This window comes from Chenopodium quinoa, unplaced genomic scaffold (genome assembly GCF_001683475.1).
Source record: "Chenopodium quinoa cultivar QQ74 unplaced genomic scaffold, ASM168347v1, whole genome shotgun sequence".
In the NCBI taxonomy this organism is placed as follows: domain Eukaryota; kingdom Viridiplantae; phylum Streptophyta; class Magnoliopsida; order Caryophyllales; family Amaranthaceae; genus Chenopodium; species Chenopodium quinoa.
This window is the reverse complement of record NW_018743252.1, coordinates 3837618-3861014: the sequence shown is the minus strand read 5'-3', so window position 1 is coordinate 3861014 and position 23397 is coordinate 3837618. Positions and strand designations below refer to the sequence as shown.

Here is a 23397-nt window from a genome sequence, read left to right as displayed (position 1 = left end):
AAGATAGAGATATGTGTTTCGTTTTCAATGTAAAGAGCAAGGGCCAAGGGGGGAGACACAAATTGGTGCGCCTCACGGACTCTCCTTGCGAGTTGTTATTTTGGACCACGTCACACAATTAAAAAGTGACAATCGGGTTGTCTGGATAAAGTTTTAAGTTAGTCTAATTTTTATTTATTACAGGTTTGATTTGAGTTGAGTCATTTTTATATACTACGTATTAATTGTCAGGTCGGTTTGAGTCGGGTTGACTTGGGTCGTGTTTGTTTAAAATTTGGGTGAAGTATTTTCGACCATTGTTCAGGCTTTGGTACAGTTCTTTTGGGTCGAGTATTGGATATGGGTAAGTTACAAAATTTGTGATCTGAAATTATTCCAAGTGAAACTTACCTAACAAACCAACTTGACTTATATAAAAAATGAAAGAATTCATACTCAGATATGACCTGAATCAAATAATATGATGAGGCTGCCCTAGTTAATCTCCGTGATAAACAAATTTCGTTTTAGCGGTTTTGAGCAAAATCGCTATTTGAAGTAGCAGAAACCGCTACTTGAAGCAGCGATTATAAGGCAAAACCGCTACCTCAAAAATTACACTTTTGTCTTCGTGATAAACAAGTTTTGACAAGTTTTATTTATCACGGAGATAAACTTGTATTTCCTCCAACGTGATCATCCCCCCTAATATTATTTTGTTGTCACCCACACTTTCTAAAGCTAACACGACAATAAATCGTCGATGATATAACACATAATAAGCCACACATTGCCTGTATCTCCCTAAATGACATGGTGGCACATCATATTTGCAATTAAAATGAATTTTTAGAATAATATAAATTTTCACGTGAATTTCTTTGTCCTAGGTTACTAGTTTGAAAATTACATGTTTTATCGATATTTTACAAGTTGTCTAGATATAATTTGTTAGGTGCTATTGCATAAAGATGATGAAGCATATAATGTCTTCATTGTGATTTGTGATCTATGATACTTTATTATGTCAAGTAGCAAAAAAATATGAGCTTATTCATATCTTTTAATTGGAATTGAGTCGTTTGTCCCAAAATATAATTGCATTGCATGTTGACTCTACGTTGTATGTTTTATTGAATGCACTTATACATAGATGATTGTTCAGCTGAAGTAGAAATAAATCGAAGGTAGTAGAAATAAATCGAAGGTTTTAAAGGAAGTAGATTTCGTGTATTTGATGATAACTTGTGATTAAGCAAGATAAAAGAGAGAAGTTTCATGTTATAATGGTTTCTATATGATGTCTTCTTTGGTTTCCATATTCTAAGTAAGTTTCAAATCTACTTGTAAGTATCTTGTTCTTTATGTATAGTTAAAGTGTATACGCAATGCACACCAAATTCCTTGAGTTACTAAGGGGAGGAATCACATATCTTATCCCCTACAATGTGTTTACATGGCACCCATGAACTGCTTAAAGGAAAAAAAAAATACTGATATTAAACCCATATACCAAGTAAAAAACTTGCTGTGGTACCATTATTCGGTTATTCCTGTAATAATCAAATATATAATGTTCAAGCAATAAACTCAACTCTACAACAAACTCAAACTTGCACAAGTATTAGTATATTAGTATAGTATTGTTATCAAAAAGGGCTTTTGTGACAGTAAACTGAACTAGCAGAGGGAAAAAAAATCTCAGCTGAACATAAATTAAAACTACATTGATATCCGACTGAGAACAAAGTTATAACATAGCATCCACTAATATTTGGAAGCAGTTTCATTGTTGTCATCACTATAGTTTGCTAACTTGTAATTATGATGCAGCGTGGCTATATTAAAAAATACACAAAACAAAAGCTGTTTCTGTTCAACATTTAGGGTTTTGCCCAAATGTTCAGTATGTGTTGTGTTCAATGGTACAGAGGCTCCATCTGCTGGGGAGTTACACTAAGTTGTTAGCAAAAAGCTGCAGGCTTTCCAACATTCATGGAGTCAAACCAGCATCAGCTTGGTCAACAGTTTCCTCATTCTCTGATGGTGGTGCATGGCTACTGTTGGAAGGAGAGTTCTCATTAGTTACAGCTCCACTACCTTCATCATTTTGGTCCCTAAATATCACTGCAAAGGACAACGGATTATAGGTTGAACTTGTCCGGAGGCCTTGTATGGTTTTGATTGCAGAAAGAGTACTCCGGTATATATCTTGGCTCGCTTCCCCTAATGATGATGCATCAGAAGGCATATTAGTTGCATCAGAGACGGCAGGATCTACTTGGTTTTGGTCCCGAGGAGCAGAAGTTGATTCAGTGACTTCCTCCTCTAGAGGGAAAAGAAGCTCAAGATTAGCCTCACATTCTCGAACTAATCTAGTAAGAGGTTCTGTAGTGAAGAAGGGTTGATGTGCTGCAAGTTGTGTGAAAGGAAGCCGCAGCAATCCTCCTGTTCTTTTGTCATACTTTTTCAATATCTTAACAAGTCCTGTCAATATATAATCCACAGGTTGCACTTTGGAGTTAGTTATTAATTTTTTTTGCGTAATATCTTCAGCATGACTGGAACACATACTGACTATACCTGTAAAATTTAGGGAGGTATACTTTCGGGAAGCAGCATCTCCCTATCATGAGTGACACCACCTTATGAATCAAAAAAAGTAACCCATAGGTAAAGCAAAAGATATAGCCACTGTACCTGCAAAGTTGAGGGAGCTATAGTTTTTCAAAAGCACCATTTCTCCATGTATAGTAACAAACTCCTTGCGTATATCCATCATTTCCTCACTGAATTCACTTTCTGATGCTGGAATTTCATCCCTTCTGTCCTCCCTTACCCTTAAAATTCTTTCTTTTAATTCCTGTAGCAATATTAAGCACATGTTACATACAATAGGTATCTGAAAATTATGCAAGTAAAAACTTGAAAGCAGAAGGTATAAACATCAATGTGCATCTTCTCGATTTTAAATAGCCTTTGACAATCACTTCTACAATTTCTTTTTGGCAAAAGCAACTACATGGTCATGGCTTTAAAAATACCTGTGATTCAATGGACACATCTTTTGAGCAATGGCAAGGCTGTGTATCTTAAATCCCCCATACTACGTATAAATAGGAGCACATGCAACAACTGGACGCAAAAAAGAGCACATTGATAATCGTTCTAGACAATTGCAAACAAATAAAGGAGTTACCTCCAAAACAAACTTAGTGAGAATGCTTCGGACTTCTGAAAGAGTTTTAACATTTTGAAAAACTACTACTAATTTTATACTAATCTAGGCCACTAAACCTAGAGGCAAAGCGAGCACTAGAGAAAGACTAAAAAACTATTGAATGCAAGTCTGCGTTTGTTGATGCCCTTTTTCTGAAGAGCCTCTTTCCTTTTATAGCTTTGATAGGTTCGAAGGGGGCCGTTGGATAAACTCAGAGGCTAAAATCTGCTGCTGGAGTAACTGTTCTTTGCTTGTCCATGATCTCCATATTTCGTGAGTTTATTGCTCCCCTGTTGATTTTGAAATCTTTCTAGGGGAAATTTTAATTTCAAGCTTTTTTTCCTGTTACTTCTAAACTGCTTGTGGTTGGTGGGCCTTTTATATTAGGTTTTAAGGACTTGGGACTTTGGAAATGAGTAACAAATGCCCCTCCCCCACCCCCACCCCCCAAAAAAAACATCACGAAACTTCTAACAAATCGAATATGAAACTGTTTAATACACATCCATAGGATATGACGCATAAATCACAGCTATTTCAACTGACTACATGCAGGCAACAAGTAATTAAGACATCAGCCTACTCAGAATAAAGGAATGACAGGGAAATGGTAAAGATGCACTTATTCATAAAATTAAACTTAAGGCACCAGGGAAAACATAACATATATATGGGCAGGCAACATGTAAGTCAACAAGCAAGCAGCCAACTCACGCTAAAGGTAGGAAGAGGAGAATGACAAAGGTGCATTTAATCCTGGTACACTCAGTATGTGTTACATACTTACATGTATCATGCAAAATCCATTAATCAATACAAAGGACTACATATTTCAAATAGCATAACCTCAGTCATAATTCGGACCATCCTGCACACCCAATGATCCAAGTGTCATGCACTGGAAATCTACAAGGTATTGCTAAATACACTATGAATACTACCAAAGTAATTTACTCAACGTTATTATAAAGCACGTCTTACTATAAGATTCATCTATTAATACAAAGTTAAAGAGTTTCTGGTAATACTAATCTAATTAATTCCAGGCACTTCTACATAGTAACATGTAATTCTGTGTGTAATACTCTTTAGGTTACCAGAAATGGTGCCAGTTCTTTTCTTTTTTAATTTGAAAGCTTGTATCTTAGTAGCCAATGCGTGCACCTTCCTAGTCAAAGAGGCATCAAATACAACAGCCATTACAAGTCCGCCAGAGTGTGTCTATGTAAGTGTATTTCAAGAGAATTCCAAGTGTATAAAAGTCCAACATAAACCAAATCAACAACCTAGCATGAACTCTAGAGAGACAGGGTCTAGGGAGGTCATATGTTCAAAGCTTTCACTCGATAAAATGTTTCTCTCGTGAAATTGTGATGATAAACTACGTATCCAGGGATAAATAAAATGCAATTCCCACTCATAGGTGTGACTATATTACAAACCCATATAATCCCTCTCACCTACAAAGATAAAAGCAAATGTAACATGGTCATACATAGTCACATCGTTGCTTTAGAGGCTCCCACTAGAAGATTGTTTCAAAATTTACTTGCATTACAAGATTCGTCCATTAAAAAGAAGAAATCTGATTTTACTCAATTTACTACTACATCAAATTATTGGAGCTTCCAACTTACTAAGGAGGAGGCAGGTAAGCAAATAAAGTTATCCACATCTGTGTATACAGAGGTGCACGGGGTGCCTACACCTACTGAGTAGCCCAATATGGATCATGAAATTTTATTAGTTGAGGTGAGGCTATTTCAATAAGGCTCACAACTGAAATCTGTAACCAACATCTTTACTTATTAGTTAGTGTTTGTACTTGCAAGACATCCATTTTCATGTGTTATCAATGCATAATTTCAACCATAAATAACTTTTAATCTTTTTTATAAGTAGAAATTGCTAAGAGTAGATAGTTTGAAAATACAAACTAAATATGAAAAAAAAAATCCCACATGACTATTTCTTTCTTTGTGTATAAATCACCATATATAGTCAATCAAAGTAGAATGTGTGAATAGTACAGAAGTCAAAGTGATTCAAAGGTAAAGAAATGGAGGACATATTAAGTGCACATTGGTGTGTACTAAGGCACAAAAAACGTGCACACCAATCCATATCATCTTAGAGAACCTTTAAATAAATGTAGGAAGACAATAACTTGGGTTTTGATAACTAGAATGGGAAAACCTTATGTCCTAGCCATCTTGGGCCTCATTAACATGGAAACGTGTAATAAATTAACCTAAGGAGGGGCACTATGGGTAGTCTAGTATATTGAGGTTAATAGTCTTTAATTTTATTATAAATAGAGCGAGAGGAGAAAGGAAGAGCAGGCAGAATTTTGGAGTGAACCCTTGGGAGAGTTGTGACCTCAAGACACTATTTTGAGAGCGTGACCTAAAGTCACTAATAGAAAATAGAAATTGGCATCCTAAAGTTGCTAGCTTGTACAAATCCCTGTTTCCAATATTTTCAATCAAAGATTCGATCTTTTCTCTCTGTTTTCTGTGTTAATTGTGTGCGTGAGAGTCCAGCAAGCTCAAGTCCATTACAAAACGGTGGGGTTTCAGCAGTAGTTTCCATGCTTCCTAGGTGCCTTGAGCCTTTTACATTGCTAGATATGTGTAAGAATTTTATTTCACAAAATATCATCGGTAATATAGACATATACTATGCATGAAAGTTGTGAATTATCTGCCAATAAGTACACACTTGTTTCCACAAAAAAGCTTTTGTTTCTTGTTTAGCCTACAAATATGTAGCTATCACTTCCCCCTGCCTCCTATTTGGAATTGAGATGACACCTCAAAATCTTCATTCCTTGCTCATGTTTCAACTTGTTTAATTTTTTGGTTTGGCCCTTAAAAGCTTAAATGGTCACATATTATTCTCATTTCCTAACCTCATATAATTGATTTCCCTTTCCTCAAAGATGTTCACCTAGTTAGCAAAATCATTTAGTCATTCTATCCAAGTGAATAATGATTGAGCTACTGAAGTACAAAGGCCTTGTATAAGGTAAGTGTCGACTACACCATAGTGAAGTATGAAAAAAGATAAATAAATAAGTAATACAAAGTCAGTCTCAACACTTTCCACCTTCAGCATTATTCATTATAATATGCAAATTTATAAGACAACAAATGGGTCCATATCTCTATAGACAAGCTGGTCTATAAAAGAGTTTCCTTGCTTCACATGAAAACATAAGATGCTTTCATCATTATCATTTTGTTATTCTCCAGTTTTTATATATTCTAGAGACATACACTAAATCAAGATTATGAGCTTTAAAGACTACTGAGCCATTCAGAGTATTAAAAAATTTATAAAAATAAAATAAAAAATGGCACGCCAACTCAAAGCTAAAAGTGAGGAAGAAGGGTATTAGTGAGCTAAAGTGAAATGGTGAGATTTATAAGGATTTCCACCATGGGTGGAGCAAGTGAATGGGTCAGTATTGGAATTTTTAGCTTCTTAATTTCTTAAAGATAAAAAAATTAACATAATACCACTTAAAACACTTGGTATATTCTTTCAAAAAAAAAAAAAACACTTGGTACGTGACAAAGAATACTTGCCAAAAGGGTAAAAACTAAGAGTAAAACTAAGAAAAAAAAGACCTCAACCATTTCAGAGGAAGTGGCAAGCAGAAAAATATATGGACAGCATGAAATATAAAGTGGTATGACATTTACAGCAGCAATACACGCAATGAGAAGAAAAATATGCAACAAGTAGGAATGACAGCAAATGAAGACAAGATGTGGGAGAGGTTCCTAAAAACCCCTCGGTAAATTAAAAGAGAGTGTAAGGAGATGGATGAGAGAAGCAAGTGTTTGCCTATGATCAAACCCGCCTCAATACATTTCAACTCCACCAGTCAAAACACTAGGATGGTAAAAAATGCAATTATTGAACCTCACAAGGAAATAGTAGCTTGGCAATCAACAAACAGTGAGCTGATGAAGCTTACAAAAAAATGCACAAATCCCTCTAATAGAATCAAGAAGCATACCAAAAGGCATGGCATTTATGATGCCGTGAAACCAACAATTGTGGAATAAGGCTTTATGAGTAATAGTTCCTGTGAAGTCTCACTTGAAAAAGAAATAAAATATAGGAGATGTCTACACATAAAATCCAAGCCCAGAAAATCAGTGGTAACAGAACATGACACAGTATCTGTTGCTCAAATGGCTTGTATACTACAACTGATTTAATTATACCCACTCTGAACTCCTGATTGGCTGTGCCATTTTTACCTTCTTACTTGATTTCCTATTTTGTTTCACCTACTTTCATGTCAACCTCTCAACATTATAAATTGCAGTTCTGCTGTATTTTCCATTTGCTAAATTTTATTTGAATTTCTTATTAAAGGTAATATAGTGCCAGTTTAATTAGCTTAACAATTTGAGTACTTCGGATTTCCAGAAGTTACCATTTAAAGAGTACATGTGATTTAACTCATGTTGATCACTTACAGTTCTACGGTTCTACCAAGGACAATCCTTACAAATTTGTAATCTATGAAGGTTTATATGCTTAATGACTTATGTCACTCTTTATGCAATTGTTCATCTCCTACGCATAAAACTTTTTTTTAACTCGTGCGTGTGTTTCAAAGATAAAGGTTTAACAGCTACAAATTTAAAGCTTTCATGCAACTCAATTGATTCTATGAGCTAATGGTTAATGCTAGTAATGGGTGATCTATGTTACTTAGACTCTCGGATATGGGTTGATACTATAAGCACTTGATTCTCTATTAAGCTGTTCTTTTCATTCTCCATCAGTTGGACAAATTCAAGATAAGGTCCACTAAACTACTGTCCCACGTTCAGACTCCTCAATGACAATGTATGTCATACACACCAATCAACACAGAATCACCTATTTAGGATGATCAATTCTAATTAATACCAAAATTCTTGAGCTATTTCCATTAATAATGCTATTAAATCATTGAATTCCCAAAATATTGTCACTTTTTGATAAATCTCTCTATATTATACTAAACTACAATTGAAAGTTCTCATCCAACATAAACAATCTTCACCAATTCAGTAATTCACAAATCTATCTCGCCTTCGACAACAAATCGTTCCAAAGATTCAGTACACACTTCCATACTCCACTAATGCATCCATCAAACTTAATTATCTAACACCTAATCTAAGTATGCCCCCACTAACAATCAATAAATCAAACTTCAATAACCTCAACAAAACACTAAATTTCTTACTAACAACACTCAAATCAGTCAAAATTCAACAACCCCACAAAAAATCTAATCAATAAAAACATTCATAAACAACAATCAATCAAAATTAACCCAAAAAATAATGAAAATACAAACCAGAAAACGGATGACAAAATCTTCTTCTTTCTCAACATAGAAATCATTCAACTTATCAAGTTCATCATTGAGAAGTCTAACAAACCAATCTTGAAACTCCTCCAATGTCATGGATCTCTCAGTTGTACTGCGACTGCGACTGGACCCACCACCACCATCATCAAACTCAACACTGGGCCCACCAACTTCATAATTTCCAACACCCAGTTGACGACTATGAGTATTAATACTATTATTATTACTACTATTAATATTAGAATTATTAGTATTAGTATTAGTATTAGTATTGACAGAAGAAATTGTATATGGGAATCGTTTAAGCAGCTTTTTCAAGGGTTTGTAGCACAAGAATTTGTCTCTCCATTCTGGTAGAGTTTCTTCTAAATGGGTTCGAAATTCTTTCCCGAATTTCATGCTCAAAAAACCAATTGTCAGGGGGGGAAAAACATGAAAAGTATTTTAGAATTTTTTACAAGAAATTTTTTTTTGAGAAATTGAGAGAAAATAAAGAGGGGCTAGAAAGGCAAAGTGAGGGAGTGAGAGAGAATCTGGAATCTGAAATTTGGATTATTGATTAAACTTAAGATATGCATGAGATGTAAAAAGTGAGGTAAGCGAATATTTGGGTTGGAGTCTTGTAGGTCAATGTTTTTTTGTTTATGTTTCGAAATAATGGTTAAGATTGTTTACTAATTTCAATTTAATTTTCTCAACTTATGTAACCTTATAATTTTAGCTTTAGCCAATCAAAAAAGAGATTTGTAAATTCTTTTAAAAATAAATAATTCAAATGCCACATAAGCAAAATTGAGGAATGAGATTTTAAAATTAAAATTAATTAAACATAAAATATTATCTTTTGAGATTAGAAATTTAATCTAAATATATAACCAGTGATTTGGTAGGTCTTGAAAAATTTGTAATTGTCTATTCCTCTGCAGCTTTACTTAAAACATTACTCCGTATTTTATGTAGACTGCTTTGTTAACTATTATGTGAAGAGATACGAGGAGAAAGTATGTGAATACTAAATCAGTATTAACCTTTTAGGTAAAACGTTGATCTTTGAGGAATGTATCAATTCTGTAAAACAGGATTATATGGCTTAATAAAACATGCACACTTATTTACTGTAAAGTGGTAGAAAATTGTTGCTAGATCTAGGGTCAAGTGTAAACAGCCTCTATGTAAAGTTGCGATACATCCAAACACCTCATCTCACCCGAGATGGATCCTCTTTAGGGGCATTGGATTATGTTGATATTGATATTGATATTGATTGTATTACTTTAGTGAGGATTTAAATTTGATCAAACATTTCATTAAATTTTCTATTGTTGACTAATTCGCCAGGGTTGTTTAACTTTATAAATTTTCACTTGATGCACACTATCCTTACAACTTCTTTAAAGTGCATGCATCTCTTTGTATTTACAATGAACCTCCTTTCAAATTGTTTAACATTTAATTTTTGATGAACAGGAAGAATTTTCTACCACATGCAATAGAACCTGATCATGTTGTATATATAGGATTTTGAACGGAAAAAGAAGCTCTTGAGAGGACAGGTTAGCCATTATCTTTGAAAATATTTTCATACTGTCTATCTCAAACTTTCCCCTTGTAGCCTTACCTGTTAACTTTGAATGTAGTGCCACATTATCTTAACAAAGTAAGACTAGTTGTAAGCCATTCCACAAAATGTGGTGTGCCTTAATTTTCTCCTTCCCTTCCCCCTTGCATGACTACTGACTTGAGCAAAATCACTGGTTACATTTTTAAGCCAATAAGTTGCCTTATATAATATATGGGTTTGCCTCATTTTCCATGGGTGCATTTATTATTATTCCTTGTTTTTTACACTGCAAAATCCACACTTGGGTGAATCTTGAGCTAGGTACACCCACAGTATTTTTTTGCTAATTTGGTAGCCATTTCTATCTTCAATTAGATTAGGGCGTAGTTTATGAATGTCATATAAATTATAGCTACTTTAGATGATCTCATGCATGGATTTAAAGATGAAATTAAGTCTGAGTGCATATCGTATGGTAGGCCTTGCCTTACTGGGTAGATGCATTATTACTACATATTGTACCCCTTGTTGAAGCACAGAGGACAATGTTTTAATTTGTTGGCAGAAAAATTATTTGTTCTTGTCTCGTACATTGAATCTTTAATGTGTTCATTATTTCAAATTAAAGCTTGTTGTTATGTATATGTAATTTTATGTGAATGGCCCCTTTTTAGGTAGGGGATGGAGGAAGCCCTTCTTGTCAATGATTTTATGTACAAGCATTCCACATTTGTGTGGGTAGGCTAAAGTAATTGAACTGTAGTGCAAGTTGCTATATAAGTACCTTATTTTCTAGTTTTAGTCGCTAATGTAGTCCTTTGCCATATTCCTTGACATGGCTATGATAGTTGTAATTCACATCCTGCTACTATGTTTGTTTGTTTTTTTTGTTTTGTTTTTTGTTTTTTTCTAAGCTTTAATGACCAATCAATTTCCCTCTTTCCTTTGTCAACATTTTATTATTCAATCTCTTTTACCCATTCTTTGCAGGAAATAAAGAAAGGTATTTCCGAGTATAGTTAACTCCTTGTAGTCCCCAAGTTTTAATTTTCCGAAGTTGATCCTATAGGAGTGAGACACCACGGTCCTAGAAATTTAATTAAGCATTAGAGTGCAAATAAGATTTAGGAGAAGTAAATTTCAGAGTTCACTCTTAGCTTTATTTTCTTCCTAATGCTACCCACTTTAGTACAGGGAAAAAAATAAATCCAAAAAATACCAGAATTTACTTTAAAATGCCTTGGTGCACATGGATCCATTCTTAGAGATTTGTCAATCATTTGTCTAAAAGATAAGGGATGCACCTTGAACCTTGATGAGTGTATTGAATTTACAACTTAGCTGTATGAACTATAGGAACCTTTGATCCAGCAGGTGTAGAGGACCTACTGTTTTGGCTTATGGATCTGATGAGAACCCCGGCCCACAGGGTCTACAATGTTAATTATGGTGATTCCTTACGACATATTTGATCCAATTAGTGTTGTTGATTTAATAGTTTTTGGAGGGAAAGATGTCAATTGTCAATGGCAGTTAATTGCTAACCTTTCTTTCTTAGTAAAATTTGATGATTTTACCAGGGGGAACATAATTTAAAAGAGCGACCTTTTAGAATGAGAACTTGTTTACGACTACTTTTAACTATTATACGAAGTATGAAATTATGACGCTTACTCTTGATGTATAGCAAGTCACATAAGAGGTATTATAAGCTAGTTAAAGCATTGTTTTTTTTCCCCACACCTCCCATATTCGAATCTTGTATCCCTTTTCCTCGTCGTCACACACAGTTTGGCTTCTAACAATCTAGGTTTGTGGCTTAAGAGGGGCCGCCCAGATTGGGCCCATGTGTACCCATAGCATAATAAGTCCAAGAAACTTGATCAAATGATTATGCACTTGTAAAAGTAAGACCATATAAAAATTGTTGATGGACAAATTATGGGTAATAATGTAGTTTTAGGACTCTGACTTACATGATTAGATGCGAGCAATGAGAGGGTAGTAAACTAGGAATTTTATATCAAAGTGCTCTCTTCCTAATCTAGGCACAAGAATAATGGGATTGGGCCAGTGAGCTAGACTTTAGTCCAATCCATTGGATTCGATGTGATTTAGAGTTAGCTAAACATTCGAGTTTGTCGGTACTGATGTAAAATTCAATCTTAATGATGCGCTAAAAAATTTCATTATTCCAAATGATGAAAGGACTTCATTGAATTTCACTTCAAACAAGAGTTTTGCTCCAACAATTTCTGTATTGAGATTGTTGTTGAGGTAACCTTAGTTGAAGTGTTGTATTCAACAATCATACACACTCTTCTGATGGATTTATTGCCCACACAACAAAAAATATTTTCATTTAATTCCAATCAAAATGTGGCTACATATGGACCAAAACATGATCAAAAGAATTTACACACTACTAGAAATAGGCCGATTTCAGACGGACAGTTTCTGACGTACACGTAATTCTGTCGGAAAAGTCAGAAATTCCGACGGATTTTCATTTCGTCTGATTTTCGACAGAATAAAAATCCGTTGGAATATAAGGGTTTTCCGACGGAATTAAATTCCGTAGGAAGATTCCGACGGAATATTCCGTCAAAAAATTACATTTTCGACAGAATTAAAATCCGTCGGAAGATTTCGACGGAATATTCCGTCAGAAAATTACATTTCCAATGGAATTAAAATCCGTCGGAAGATTCCGACGGAATATTCCGTCGAAATTTAATAATATAAAAAAACCAAACCCTAACCGGTTCTCTCTCCTTCTCATTTCTCTTTCTCTCTCCTTCTCTTCCTCCTGTTTCGCCTCTCTTCTCTTTCTTTCTCCTCTCCTCTCCTCTTTCCTCTTCTCTTCCTCTCTGACCTCCTCTCCTCCTTCATTCTCTCTCCTCCGCCCACTCTTTCTCTCTCTTCTCCTTCTCCTTTTTCGTCCTCTTTCCTTTTCTCCTTCCTTCTCCTTCTTCGTCCTCTTTCCTCTTCTCCTTCTTCTTCTTCGACCACCGCACCAACACCAACAACCAAGGACACCAGCAGCACCGACAACCGACAACCAACAACCACCGCCGCAACAACACCACCGCGCGAGCATCTCAAGGTTTCCACAACACCACCACCACCACAAAACAATGACCACCGTCGCAACAACACCAAGGTTTTTTTGTAGATCTAGTTTTAGTTAAGGTTAAATTGTAGATCTTGTTTTGTTTTTGAACATTTATGAATATAGTTAATTATTTTTGTAATTGTAATTGTAGTTTATAAATTTATTAGATATTTTTAATGATAATAGTGAATTGTCGTTTTTTTTTTTAATTGAAATTCATATCTACTGGTTTAGATCTTGTTTATTTGGTAATTTTTGTAGTCGGATTTTACGTTTTTATTTGGTAATTTTTTGTAGTCGGATTTTACGTTTTAGTCGGATAATAGTGAATTTACGTTTTTTTCGATTTGGTAATTTTTTTTTGTTTCGTTTATCTGGGTGGGTGGGTTAGGGGGTTGGTTAGGTGGGTTGCTGGTGGCTCAACAGGGTGGGGGCCTGGTAAGGGGTGGGTGGGGTAGATTTGGTCAGGGTGGGTGGGTGGGGTGGGGGAGGTTTGGACAGGGTGGATCTGGGTGGGGTAAGGGTTAGGGGTGGGTCTGGGTTTTTTTTATTTTTTTTTATTGACTTTTGCGACGGAATTTTCCGTCGGAATATACCTCTTCCAACGGAAATTTCCATTGGAAAAGTCACCAACTCTAACGGAAATTTTCGTCGAAAAATTGCGACGGAATTTCAATTAAAGTCAAAAACAGCGCCGACAGAAATAAATCCGTCGGGAATTTCGTCGGAAACTAGCCTTTCAACGGAAATTCCATCGAAAAAGGTCGAATTTCCGACAAAGGGTTTTGCGACAGACTGATTCCGACGGAAGGCTAGTTTCCGACAGATTTTTTCCGTCGGAATCAAGCTGTTTTATTGTAGTGACATATGACTGCCTTAGATGTTTGGATCATCCTAATAAGCAAAATACACCAAAGCACCTATTCATTCACACAGAGTTGAAAAAAAAACCCTAAATGGTTATGTGTGGCAGATTGGCAGTCCATGTTGCTCTTGTCTTGTTTTCCATTCTGATGAGTCCCCTAGTCTGCATCTACCTCCATATCTTCTGCTACATCTTGATTGCTCTGATTTGTTGGCCTAAACATAGTGTTCAGGTACTCCATAGCCTCCATCACAATTTCCTTCTTCACCTCAACTTGATCTGGCAGAATGCCAAGATTTTCAAGTTTCTTTTTGTTCATGTGGGGTATTTTGTACTTGTTCCCACCTTGTGCCTTGAGAATTTTTATCATACATCTTTGCAAAGTCACCCATATGTCCTTGTTGACTTTAGGGTTGAATGTGTCATAAGACTCAATGACTTTCTCAACTAACTCATCTAGATTGCTAGGAAAAGACTAATATTGCAAAGACTGAATTGACCTAAACAAGCCTAAGTCCAACACATTCAAATCAGGTACGATGACTGTGCTGGTTGGAATACAATTTGAATGTTGAACCCATTTGTTGTTGTTGCTGCAATGAACTCCTCATCTCTAGGAACTTGGTGAGGCCTTGTATTGTCCCATTGAATGACGACATTTTTTAGAAGACTTTCAGGCCATTCAGACACAATTGTTGGTATGACCTTTGTCAGTAACATCTCCCTAATCACCTTTATGTTGACATTCTAGAGTGCCTTTGTTTCCCATGTGCCTGCTGCTCTATTTTTGCTTGACTTTTAGCTCTCTCTTTGATATTGAATGGGAATATGCCATACTTCCCATCATGGAGTAGTTCCCCATTTCTGTCATACAATGGCTTCCCAATGATTTCCATGAACATTGCCTTAAGCTTGAATCTTGTTAACTGTTGTGCCTTGTAGGGATCTTCCTCTTTAGGAAGGAGATAAAATCTCCTCTTATCAGGATTGAGATAGAACCATTTCTCATCTATGTGTATGACATGGTTCATGTCAACAAAAGTGGGGTCCTCATTTGATGTCAGTGTTGGCTTTTGTTACTGCTTGTGTGTGTTCTCAGCCTCCCCTTTTTCTTCAAATAATGAAAAGTGACATGAGAAATCTTCAAGGCAACTACATAACTTCTTTTTGTCTGCCTTAGATGCAGAGGGACTGACTATAGGAATACATTTGAAAATTTCCTTGGCTTTGGACCTATTTTGCCATACTTCTTAGTCCTGACATCAATCAAATTCCCCTGTGCCATCTGTTTTTTTAATGTCAGTGAATATTCTAGTGATTGTTGATTTGTGAACATTGAATTGAACTGATAAAATCTTCTTGTGACGCCTTGGTAAGTTCCCATCGTGCATTTACACCAACATTACATCAACAATTTCCCTTTTCTTTTGCAAAGTGAGCTGCTTCCTTTGTGCTTGTTGATTCCCAACTTCATTGAATGCTTTCATGTCATTGTCTTCATCCTCTTCATGTGCAATGTGAACATCTTGTGTGCCTTGCTGCCCATTTTCTTCTTCTTCTTCTTGCATGTTTTCAATTGATGTTTCATATTGCTCTAAGTCTTCATCTTGCATTTCTTCTTATTGATCCTAGTAGATTTCTGCCATTGTTTCCTCTGTTAGTATTTGATCAACATCATAGAACAGAGCTTCAATAAATTATGCCATGCCTTTTGTCCGATTTTTTTTTTTCCTCAGATTGAGGTTGATGATATAGGGCTGGCTGCTGTTTTTTTTTTTTTTTTTTAGGAGATGAAGCTGCCCTAGGTGAATATGTAGATAATGAAGGTTGCTAGGTTTATGAAGATGATGAAGATTGAAGATGTGAAGCACTAATTTTAGTTTAAGGGAATTTTTTGGGTAAATATGGGCTAATCATGGATAGTTAGTGCTAACTTTTGGGTAAACATTTGACCTTTTGAAAAATTTCTAATTTATAATTAAGTGTGCAACATTAAATGCTTGTGACAGATTTGGGGGCTAGTATGTATAAGCCTCATAAATGATGAATGCTTGGTTTAAATGCAGGTTAAAAATCTGAATGTATGCTATTTTTTTCAAAAAAAATAAAATAGGAGGGAAATGAAACCTCACCCAAAATTTCACTCAATTCGAAATTTTGGTGAAAAATTGGGAGGGAAAACAAGTCCCTCCTAAAATTAGCAGATTTCCCCACCAATTTGCAAGTGGATGGGTCCTACTTTCTCTCTCCTCTTCCTTTAATTACTTTACAAAACTTTTCCTAATCTTTGCCCTTTAAGTTTTGCCTTGGTAACCGCAACCCCCTTCAAAATTGCACATAACATTTAACGGAGGTAGTAATATAGATTATATCCTTATTGACTTATTGACCATTTTACACAATAAAGTAACTAACTAAATGCACCTATGCCCCTAAAGTTTAATTGCTTTGACGAAACTTGATCTTTAATATATTATACCTACTTACTTCTTCTTTAAAAAAAATAACTACCGGCTAATTATAAAACACTTTTACGTAATACGCTAATGCAAACAATTTGTCAAACAAGCTAGCTTTAAACCTTCAAACTCTAACAAGCTAGTTTAAAGTTTTAAACAGTTAATAGAGATGAAGTCAAGAGTTTTCCAAAAGATCAGTCATCACAATTTATATTTATATCCATATCATAATTTTAATCCATATCCATTTATCTGGGAGCATATATAAAAGCTGAATTCATAAAATTGATAAAGTTAGTAATCCTCACAAAGAAAAAGATAAACATCCAGTTAAATTCCCCTCTCTCTTTCTAATGGCAGATCAAGGAAAGCAGGCTGAGATCTTTGAGCTCGACAATGGTTCAATGCATGTAAAAATCTCAAACTATGGCTGCACAATCACTTCTTTATCAATCCCTGACAAAGACGGTACATTTATTTTCAATAAAATTTCTGATCTTTTCATCTAATTTAAGTTTTTTCCTTAATTTCTTTTCTGGGTTTTATTATTGCATGTATGATAATTGATGGGTTTTGTCTAATTTTTGTGAAGGTAAACTTGCGGATGTTGTATTGGGATTTGACTCTGTCGACCCTTACCTGGTAATTTATCTCTTTCTTTCCAGGATTTTGCATTGGATTATTTATTTGATTAATAATTTTTTTTTTTTGAATTTTTGTATTTTATTGATGAATAACGTCTGTTTATTTCGCAAATTATCTATTGATTTTTTGGAATTTCTGATGAAAATTATTTTAGATGGCATGAGCTTGTTGGTTGAATTCATGAACATTAATAGGTTTATAAATGGGGTCAATAATTATAGGATATGAGTATGAATTTTAATAATTTTAGAACTGTATTGTAGATCAATTTTGGAAAATCTTAAAGGTTGTAATGTTGTCTTGATAATACACTTAGGTTAGTCAGTAAGTGAGACTTTTCTTGTAGTCAACCAAACTCAATTATAAATCCAAGCCCAAATTTGGATCCTGAAACGAACATACTTGTATTTGCCTTTGAGGCTGAATGCAACATCAGTTGTTCTTCCTGTTGAATTTCTTACATTTGAGCTGTCGGGTTTCTTTGCAACAAGTAATGATCTATGATCTTCAATGTTTCTGTCGCTAATTGATGTCTAATTTTTTTAACCCAGCAAGGAGCTGGATCATATTTTGGTTGCATTGTCGGTCGTGTTGCAAATCGAATTAAGAATGGGAAGTTTACACTTAATGGAGTTGAGTACTCTTTGCCTGTGAATCCCCCAAATAGTCTCCATGGTAAGATAACTTTAGCTTCTGAGATTCTTAAACTTGTGTTATCTCTTATCTCTGCGACTGTTGACATATGAGATGATATTATTTGTTGCTTTCCTTTGTTTATAAATTGTCATGTGAGACTCCCTAGTCTTGGTATTTAATTTCTGAATCCTCTTTATGATATAGTAAATATTGACTTCTTGTTGTTGAAGACAGAATCTAATAAATATTATTGGATCAAGCCTTCACTCTGTCTTCTTTATGCCTGTTATCTTTCAAAAGGGTGTGACTGTGTTCTTTATATACTCTCTGAACTATTAGAATTAAATGTGGTAGTGAATTGAATTTAGGTATCCCTTATTGACCCTAAACTTGTTTGAACTAACTGGTATTGAATTTAACTTACTCCACCTGAATCTATTGCTAATAAGTGAAAATACAGCAAGAACGCTGAAGGCCTAGGGTTTTTTCTTTTTTTCTCTTTTTATATGATTATCAAGTGCCACATTGCATTTATGCCTACGTTAATCTAGGCCCAAAAAGTGACCTGGTGGCCAAAGCACTACAATTGACATTATTAACATCTTTACAATGTGAACTAGTTCCAAATTGGGCCATTGTTTCGCTTGGATTCTAGTTCCATGTGGATTAGGTTGGACATCAAATTATGTTCCTTTTATCTGTACTTTCCCCTTATGTGTTTCCTTATAATTTTCGATCTTTTCATTTAGGTGGCCATAAAGGATTTGACAAGCAGATATGGAATGTAGTTGCCTATGAGAAAAACGACACTCCCTCGATTACTTTTAAGTATCCCAATCATGATGACGAGGAAGGTATGCTCTCTATTGTCACTTCCCTCTTCTGCTGACTACTGAATTTTTTAGTGTGTGTTTCAGAGTTTACATCAAAGAACATTTAGCATATTTTACACCTTGTTTATACACTAAATTAAGTGTTTGGAAGAGAATACAAAATATCACTTAGTATAGTTTTAATTCTCAATCTATTTGTAATTCCTTACCGTGTTTCTGTAGGCCTGATTAATATATATTAACATTTTGAAAGAATCTGCTAACGCTATCATTATACTGAATATACTCCAATAGAGTTAAACTTCCTAGTACAAATTTCTAACATCCACCTATTTGTAAAATAAACTGATGCTAAATCTATTTGTTTTCCAAACAAAGCCCTAAGAAATGTTCTTCATGAAACAGGTTATCCTGGTGATCTTTCTGTGACTGCAACATATACTCTTACTTCCAAAACAACCATGAGGCTAGACATGGAAGCTGTCGCTGAGAACAAGGCCACTCCAGTCAATCTTGCTCAACATACATATTGGAATCTAGCAGGGCACAATTCAGGGCCTGTGCTTGACCATCATATTCAAATATGGGCAAATCACTACACCCCAGTTGACGAGAACACAGTCCCAACCGGAGAAATTGTCTCAGTTAAAGGCACACCATTCGATTTTATTTTGGAGAAGAGGATCAGTCAGGATATTGATAAAGTTGGCATGGGCTATGATCACAATTATGTGCTTGACTGTGGGGATGAAAAGACAGGATTAAAACATACGGAACCAGGCTGTTGTTAGTAACTCTTCAGCCACAGATACAGTTCCATCTGTAGCTGGTAGCTCTCAGGCAGTCCCTGCTGAAGGTTCGAGTATGATTTCATCCATGGTTTCTGCAACTTGCCCACCCACAAAAGTAACTGAAGAAAGAGAGAAGAGAGTTATGAAAACCATGGTTGAAACACGAAAAACTGGGAGGAAGTTGGTTAGACCTCGACTTCTTAAATCTGAAGATGCCCAGCGTGATGTTGAAATGTCAGAGTTGGATGGCAAGAATGTGGGGAGGCCTAGCTTGGTAGCGCAGCCCTCTGTCTCTTTGTCCGGTGAACCTCTTGTTCGGAAATACCCTGCTTCTCCATCTCCTTCTGAGCTGGAAGAGCAATCATCTTTGCCTGGAGATTCTAGTTCTGATTTGCCTGCGCCTGCTCTTAAAAAGTCCAAGGGCTTAGAACCTGTTCAAGAGGATGTTCAAGCAACCTCTGCTGCTCTTGATAACGTTGAAGTTGTTCCAACAGTTGAAGAATTACTTGATGCAGCTGCTTTCTTGCCTCAAGACTCTATCGAGGAAGCTTCTGATTTTGGCAAGGATGATTTTGAACCATTTCAAGGACTTGGAAAGGAGCCTGGAGAATCTAATCATCCAGATGAGGAAAAGTTAGCAGATGCACAGAATGATTGTGGAATCGTTGATAAAGAGCATGCTGAGAAGCCAAGTGAGGCTGATCTAATGTTAGATGAATCATCAAATTTGCAGGCTGACCAGGATTTTAATCAGCAGATGGCTGATGTTGCTGACAGAGAAGAAGGAGGAATGCTCCCAGAAGGTTCTGACCTTGATGGTGGAGATGACACAGCTACTGTGGAAATTCAAGATGCATCTGAAGTTCAGCCTGATCATTCAACTGCAGCTTCAATCCCATCTCCAGCTCCAAATGATGATGATCCTGTAGCTGCTGTCAATGCAGAAGTCAATGACACAAATTCTCCTGAGATTTCAAATGCTAATGATCAGACTGAAGAAGGGGAACTAGCTGAAGATGTTGCTGACGATTCAAATATATCTACTGAAGGCAACGATCAAATTGCTGGGGATGCTGAACTTACCAGTGAAATTAGTTTAGGTGTTGCTGAAGGTAATCTGAGTTCTGTGGAATCTTCTATTTCCAGAGAAGATAGTCCCAATGTGATGGCTAGTCAGGAAGCAACTCAGCCTTCACATATGAGAGCAAGCTCAACAATTATAATGATATCTGAAAGAGCTAAGGAGCGGGCTGCAGCTAGGCTTGGACGTTCCCCTGCACCAGATTCCACTCCTTCTCCTGCTGCAAGGAGAGGGCGAGTGCCAATGAAACGAAGTCGAGGTGCCCGAGGTAGCCGTGGTGGGCGTAGGCCAAGTTCTGGTGATCAGAGCTAAAACTATAAGCTGGCTTATTTCTTGCCACCCCAACTGTAAGTTTTCTTCTCCTTGCTGCTTGTAATTTTTCTACTCCTTCCAAAGTTCAATTGCATGTTAATTTAGGAATTAGGATTGTTGGTACTGGCTACTTTGTCTTGTGAACAGCTATCACTAAAGCGTACTATTAATGTTTCATCAAAGGAGGACTCATGAAAAAGCCTAGAATAATGTTTAAAGGGGGTAATTTGACTTTTGAGCTGTTGGTTTCATTAGGAAGTGGATTTAATTAAAGTAAAAGCATTCCTTTTCTCTCTAGTGATTGTTATTCTTGCTTTGTTTTGTTTGGTAGTAACGTAGCAGTAATAGGCTCCAATTAGATTATGGCATCATAGTATCAAGGTTTAACAAATTTGAGTTTTACAGTCCCAAATTCTATATGAAGTTTAATTGTTGAAAGTAAATTGTAGTTTTCAAATAGGTTAGTCTTGTCCCAGTTCTTGTTCTTAAAGGGCGTTTAATTATGTTGCATTCTTCCTTTTCATTGGGTGTCAGATACACAGCCTGTGTCTGAGCTCTCCTTGCGAAGATTAAGCCTGTGTCCCTACTCATCTTTTGGAGTTTTCTTGTATTTTAAAGAATTAAATACAGATTTGAGTATGTCTTTGGTAGAAATTTCCATATCTAACCCACCAGTGGTAGCTTGCAGTCAGACATTGTAATACAGTCCACCCACCACATCAACATTCTCTCTTCAATTGGCTTAATTTTGTATGCAAATAGTTAAATGTTAAGAACCGTAGAAACAAAGGTAGTATTTATGTTGAAAATGGTGTCAATTACTGCCTAAAATTCCTACTTATTTTGTTTTGGACGGTATTTTCCAATTTCTTAATCCCTGACAATATAATTAGTTTGTAAGCTATTACTATTTTTATTCAATTCTGCTCTGCAACCCTAGCTGATTTCATTTCTGAGTGAAATGCTACAAAGCACTATGGTGGAATAAAAATTGTTATTGTTTTTTCCGAACACTTGATTTGCAATTTAATTTTAGCGTTTCAATTCCTGGATTTGAATTGAAGAAGTTCAACTTGAACTCACAAAACATTATCTTTAGTATTTTCTGATCTTAGGACTAGAATGATACTCTTTTTATTTATTTATTTATTTTTTCATTTGATGCCTAAAAATCGTCATATATGATATTTGTTAGGTTTGTTAGTATAAAGTTAGGAACTGAAACACATCTTCTTGTGCTTGCATCGGATCCCTTTCAAATATTGACATGTCTTGCAAAATATGTTGGATGTATGAAATCACTAAAAGTTAATTTTTTGGAAATTAGCATTGGTGAAGGGTGTATGTATTGTTTCTGTGATAACAGAGAAAGTAACATAGCTGCTCTTGAATGGGAGGCGTAAAATTTATTTTTTATTTAATTACATATTACATCTTTTTATAATGGGACTATGTTGGGTTTTAACATTATCTTATTCTTGTTTTCCAATGTTTGCTATTGACAGGTGCAAGTTTGAGTTGATGCCAATCAAAGAGTGCAAGAGAAGGAGAGCTGTAAAGGAGATTCATTTAGATTGAAGGTAATGAGCTTTAATCCCTCCTCCGATGATTATATTAACATGATGAAAGTTCCGTATCTCACTAATATGCTCCCAATATTCTCTTTGTACCTACAGGAAGAAAGATGTACAAAGATATTCAAGCAAGATCCATGGCTTTTGAACAGATTCGTGGATTTACTTATGTGTAGATGTAGTGAGTAGGCAACAAGGACTTGTCGCAGCTTACAACTTACAAGAACATCAAGCACCATTTTTCTTAGTCTTTCTCTACTTTGCTCGACTTTTGTTTAGGGTTCTAAGAATGCTTTTTGAATGGCAAGTCAAACTTAGCACAAGGAGTTCATAGAACTTGCATTTGCACATTTTGTTGCTCTGTAACATATCTAGCCAGTTGCATGGTACTGATTATTTTTAAGAGAAATGGGGAAGTGTATAATTTATGGCTTTTTGCTTAGGTGATTAATTTCAGGGCACGATAGACTAGAATTGTGTAAGTATCAATATAATTTTGGTAGATTTTCTGCTATTATGTTGAAGTCATGGTATTTTTAAAAATTGATTAGCTTTAAATTAAAAATTCGGAGTTATAAAGCTCGTTAATGTGTGGAAGTTATTAGTGTCAATACTATCAACCAAGGACGACTTGAAAATTTAACAATGCCGTATTTTTGAGAATTGTAAAAAGCTTTTAGGAAGTAGTAAACACTTTAACCAAGTCTTCCAAGTAAACCAACTTGGTGCAGCAGCATGATCCAAGACAAGTATGGACATGGGGCAAACTTTAAGACAACGAGCACCTCATGTTTAATTAGGTTGCATAAGTTAAAATTTGGTTTATGTAATAAGTTTATGGTGCAAATTTTATATGCAAGCTTTGAAAACTGGTTATTTTTCATATACAAGTTAAAGCCAATTTAAGTAGTGGGTGAGTTTTTTCAGTGATCAATATTTG

The 23397-nt window shown here is 35.5% G+C and overlaps 3 protein-coding genes across 3 annotated transcripts; 2 read left to right on the top strand and 1 right to left on the bottom strand.

Moving 5' to 3' along the window:
* Window positions 1-1669: 1669 nt before the first annotated feature.
* Window positions 1670-9307, bottom strand: LOC110735038 (SPX domain-containing protein 4-like). The gene is made up of 3 exons (XM_021915157.1): window positions 8571-9307; window positions 2680-2842; window positions 1670-2466 (listed from the first exon to the last, which is right to left on the bottom strand). The coding sequence occupies exons 1-3, from the start codon at window positions 8982-8984 to the stop codon at window positions 1973-1975; spliced, it is 1071 nt and encodes a 356-aa protein (XP_021770849.1). The 5' UTR covers window positions 8985-9307; the 3' UTR covers window positions 1670-1972.
* A 7164-nt stretch (window positions 9308-16471) lies between these two features.
* On the top strand, window positions 16472-19524 carry LOC110735035 (aldose 1-epimerase-like). The gene is made up of 5 exons (XM_021915156.1): window positions 16472-17053; window positions 17178-17227; window positions 17782-17905; window positions 18616-18720; window positions 19105-19524. The coding sequence occupies exons 1-5, from the start codon at window positions 16939-16941 to the stop codon at window positions 19488-19490; spliced, it is 780 nt and encodes a 259-aa protein (XP_021770848.1). The 5' UTR covers window positions 16472-16938; the 3' UTR covers window positions 19491-19524.
* On the top strand, window positions 19521-22973 carry LOC110735034 (nuclear-pore anchor-like). Its single transcript, XM_021915155.1, has 3 exons — window positions 19521-20918; window positions 22389-22463; window positions 22560-22973. Exon 1 carries the CDS (start codon window positions 19564-19566, stop codon window positions 20881-20883), a length of 1320 nt encoding a protein of 439 aa, XP_021770847.1. The 5' UTR covers window positions 19521-19563; the 3' UTR covers window positions 20884-20918; window positions 22389-22463; window positions 22560-22973.
* The last annotated feature ends 424 nt before the right edge of the window (window positions 22974-23397 follow it).

What these genes read in the sequence shown, in the direction of transcription:
- LOC110735035 (XM_021915156.1), top strand. Translation starts at nt 16,939, where the DNA reads ATGGCAGATCAAGGAAAGCAGGCTGAGATCTTTGAGCTCGACAATGGT. An exon ending in ATCAATCCCTGACAAAGACG is followed by an intron (nt 17,054 to 17,177) that starts GTACATTTATTT and finishes ATTTTTGTGAAG; the next exon opens with GTAAACTTGCGGATGTTGTA. An exon ending in CAATCATGATGACGAGGAAG is followed by an intron (nt 18,721 to 19,104) that starts GTATGCTCTCTA and finishes TTCATGAAACAG; the next exon opens with GTTATCCTGGTGATCTTTCT.
- LOC110735038 (XM_021915157.1), bottom strand. Translation starts at nt 8,984, where the DNA reads ATGAAATTCGGGAAAGAATTTCGAACCCATTTAGAAGAAACTCTACCA. An exon ending in ATTTTGTCATCCGTTTTCTG is followed by an intron (nt 2,843 to 8,570) that starts GTTTGTATTTTC and finishes ATATTGCTACAG; the next exon opens with GAATTAAAAGAAAGAATTTT. An exon ending in TAGCTCCCTCAACTTTGCAG is followed by an intron (nt 2,467 to 2,679) that starts GTACAGTGGCTA and finishes ATATATTGACAG; the next exon opens with GACTTGTTAAGATATTGAAA.
- LOC110735034 (XM_021915155.1), top strand. Translation starts at nt 19,564, where the DNA reads ATGATTTCATCCATGGTTTCTGCAACTTGCCCACCCACAAAAGTAACT.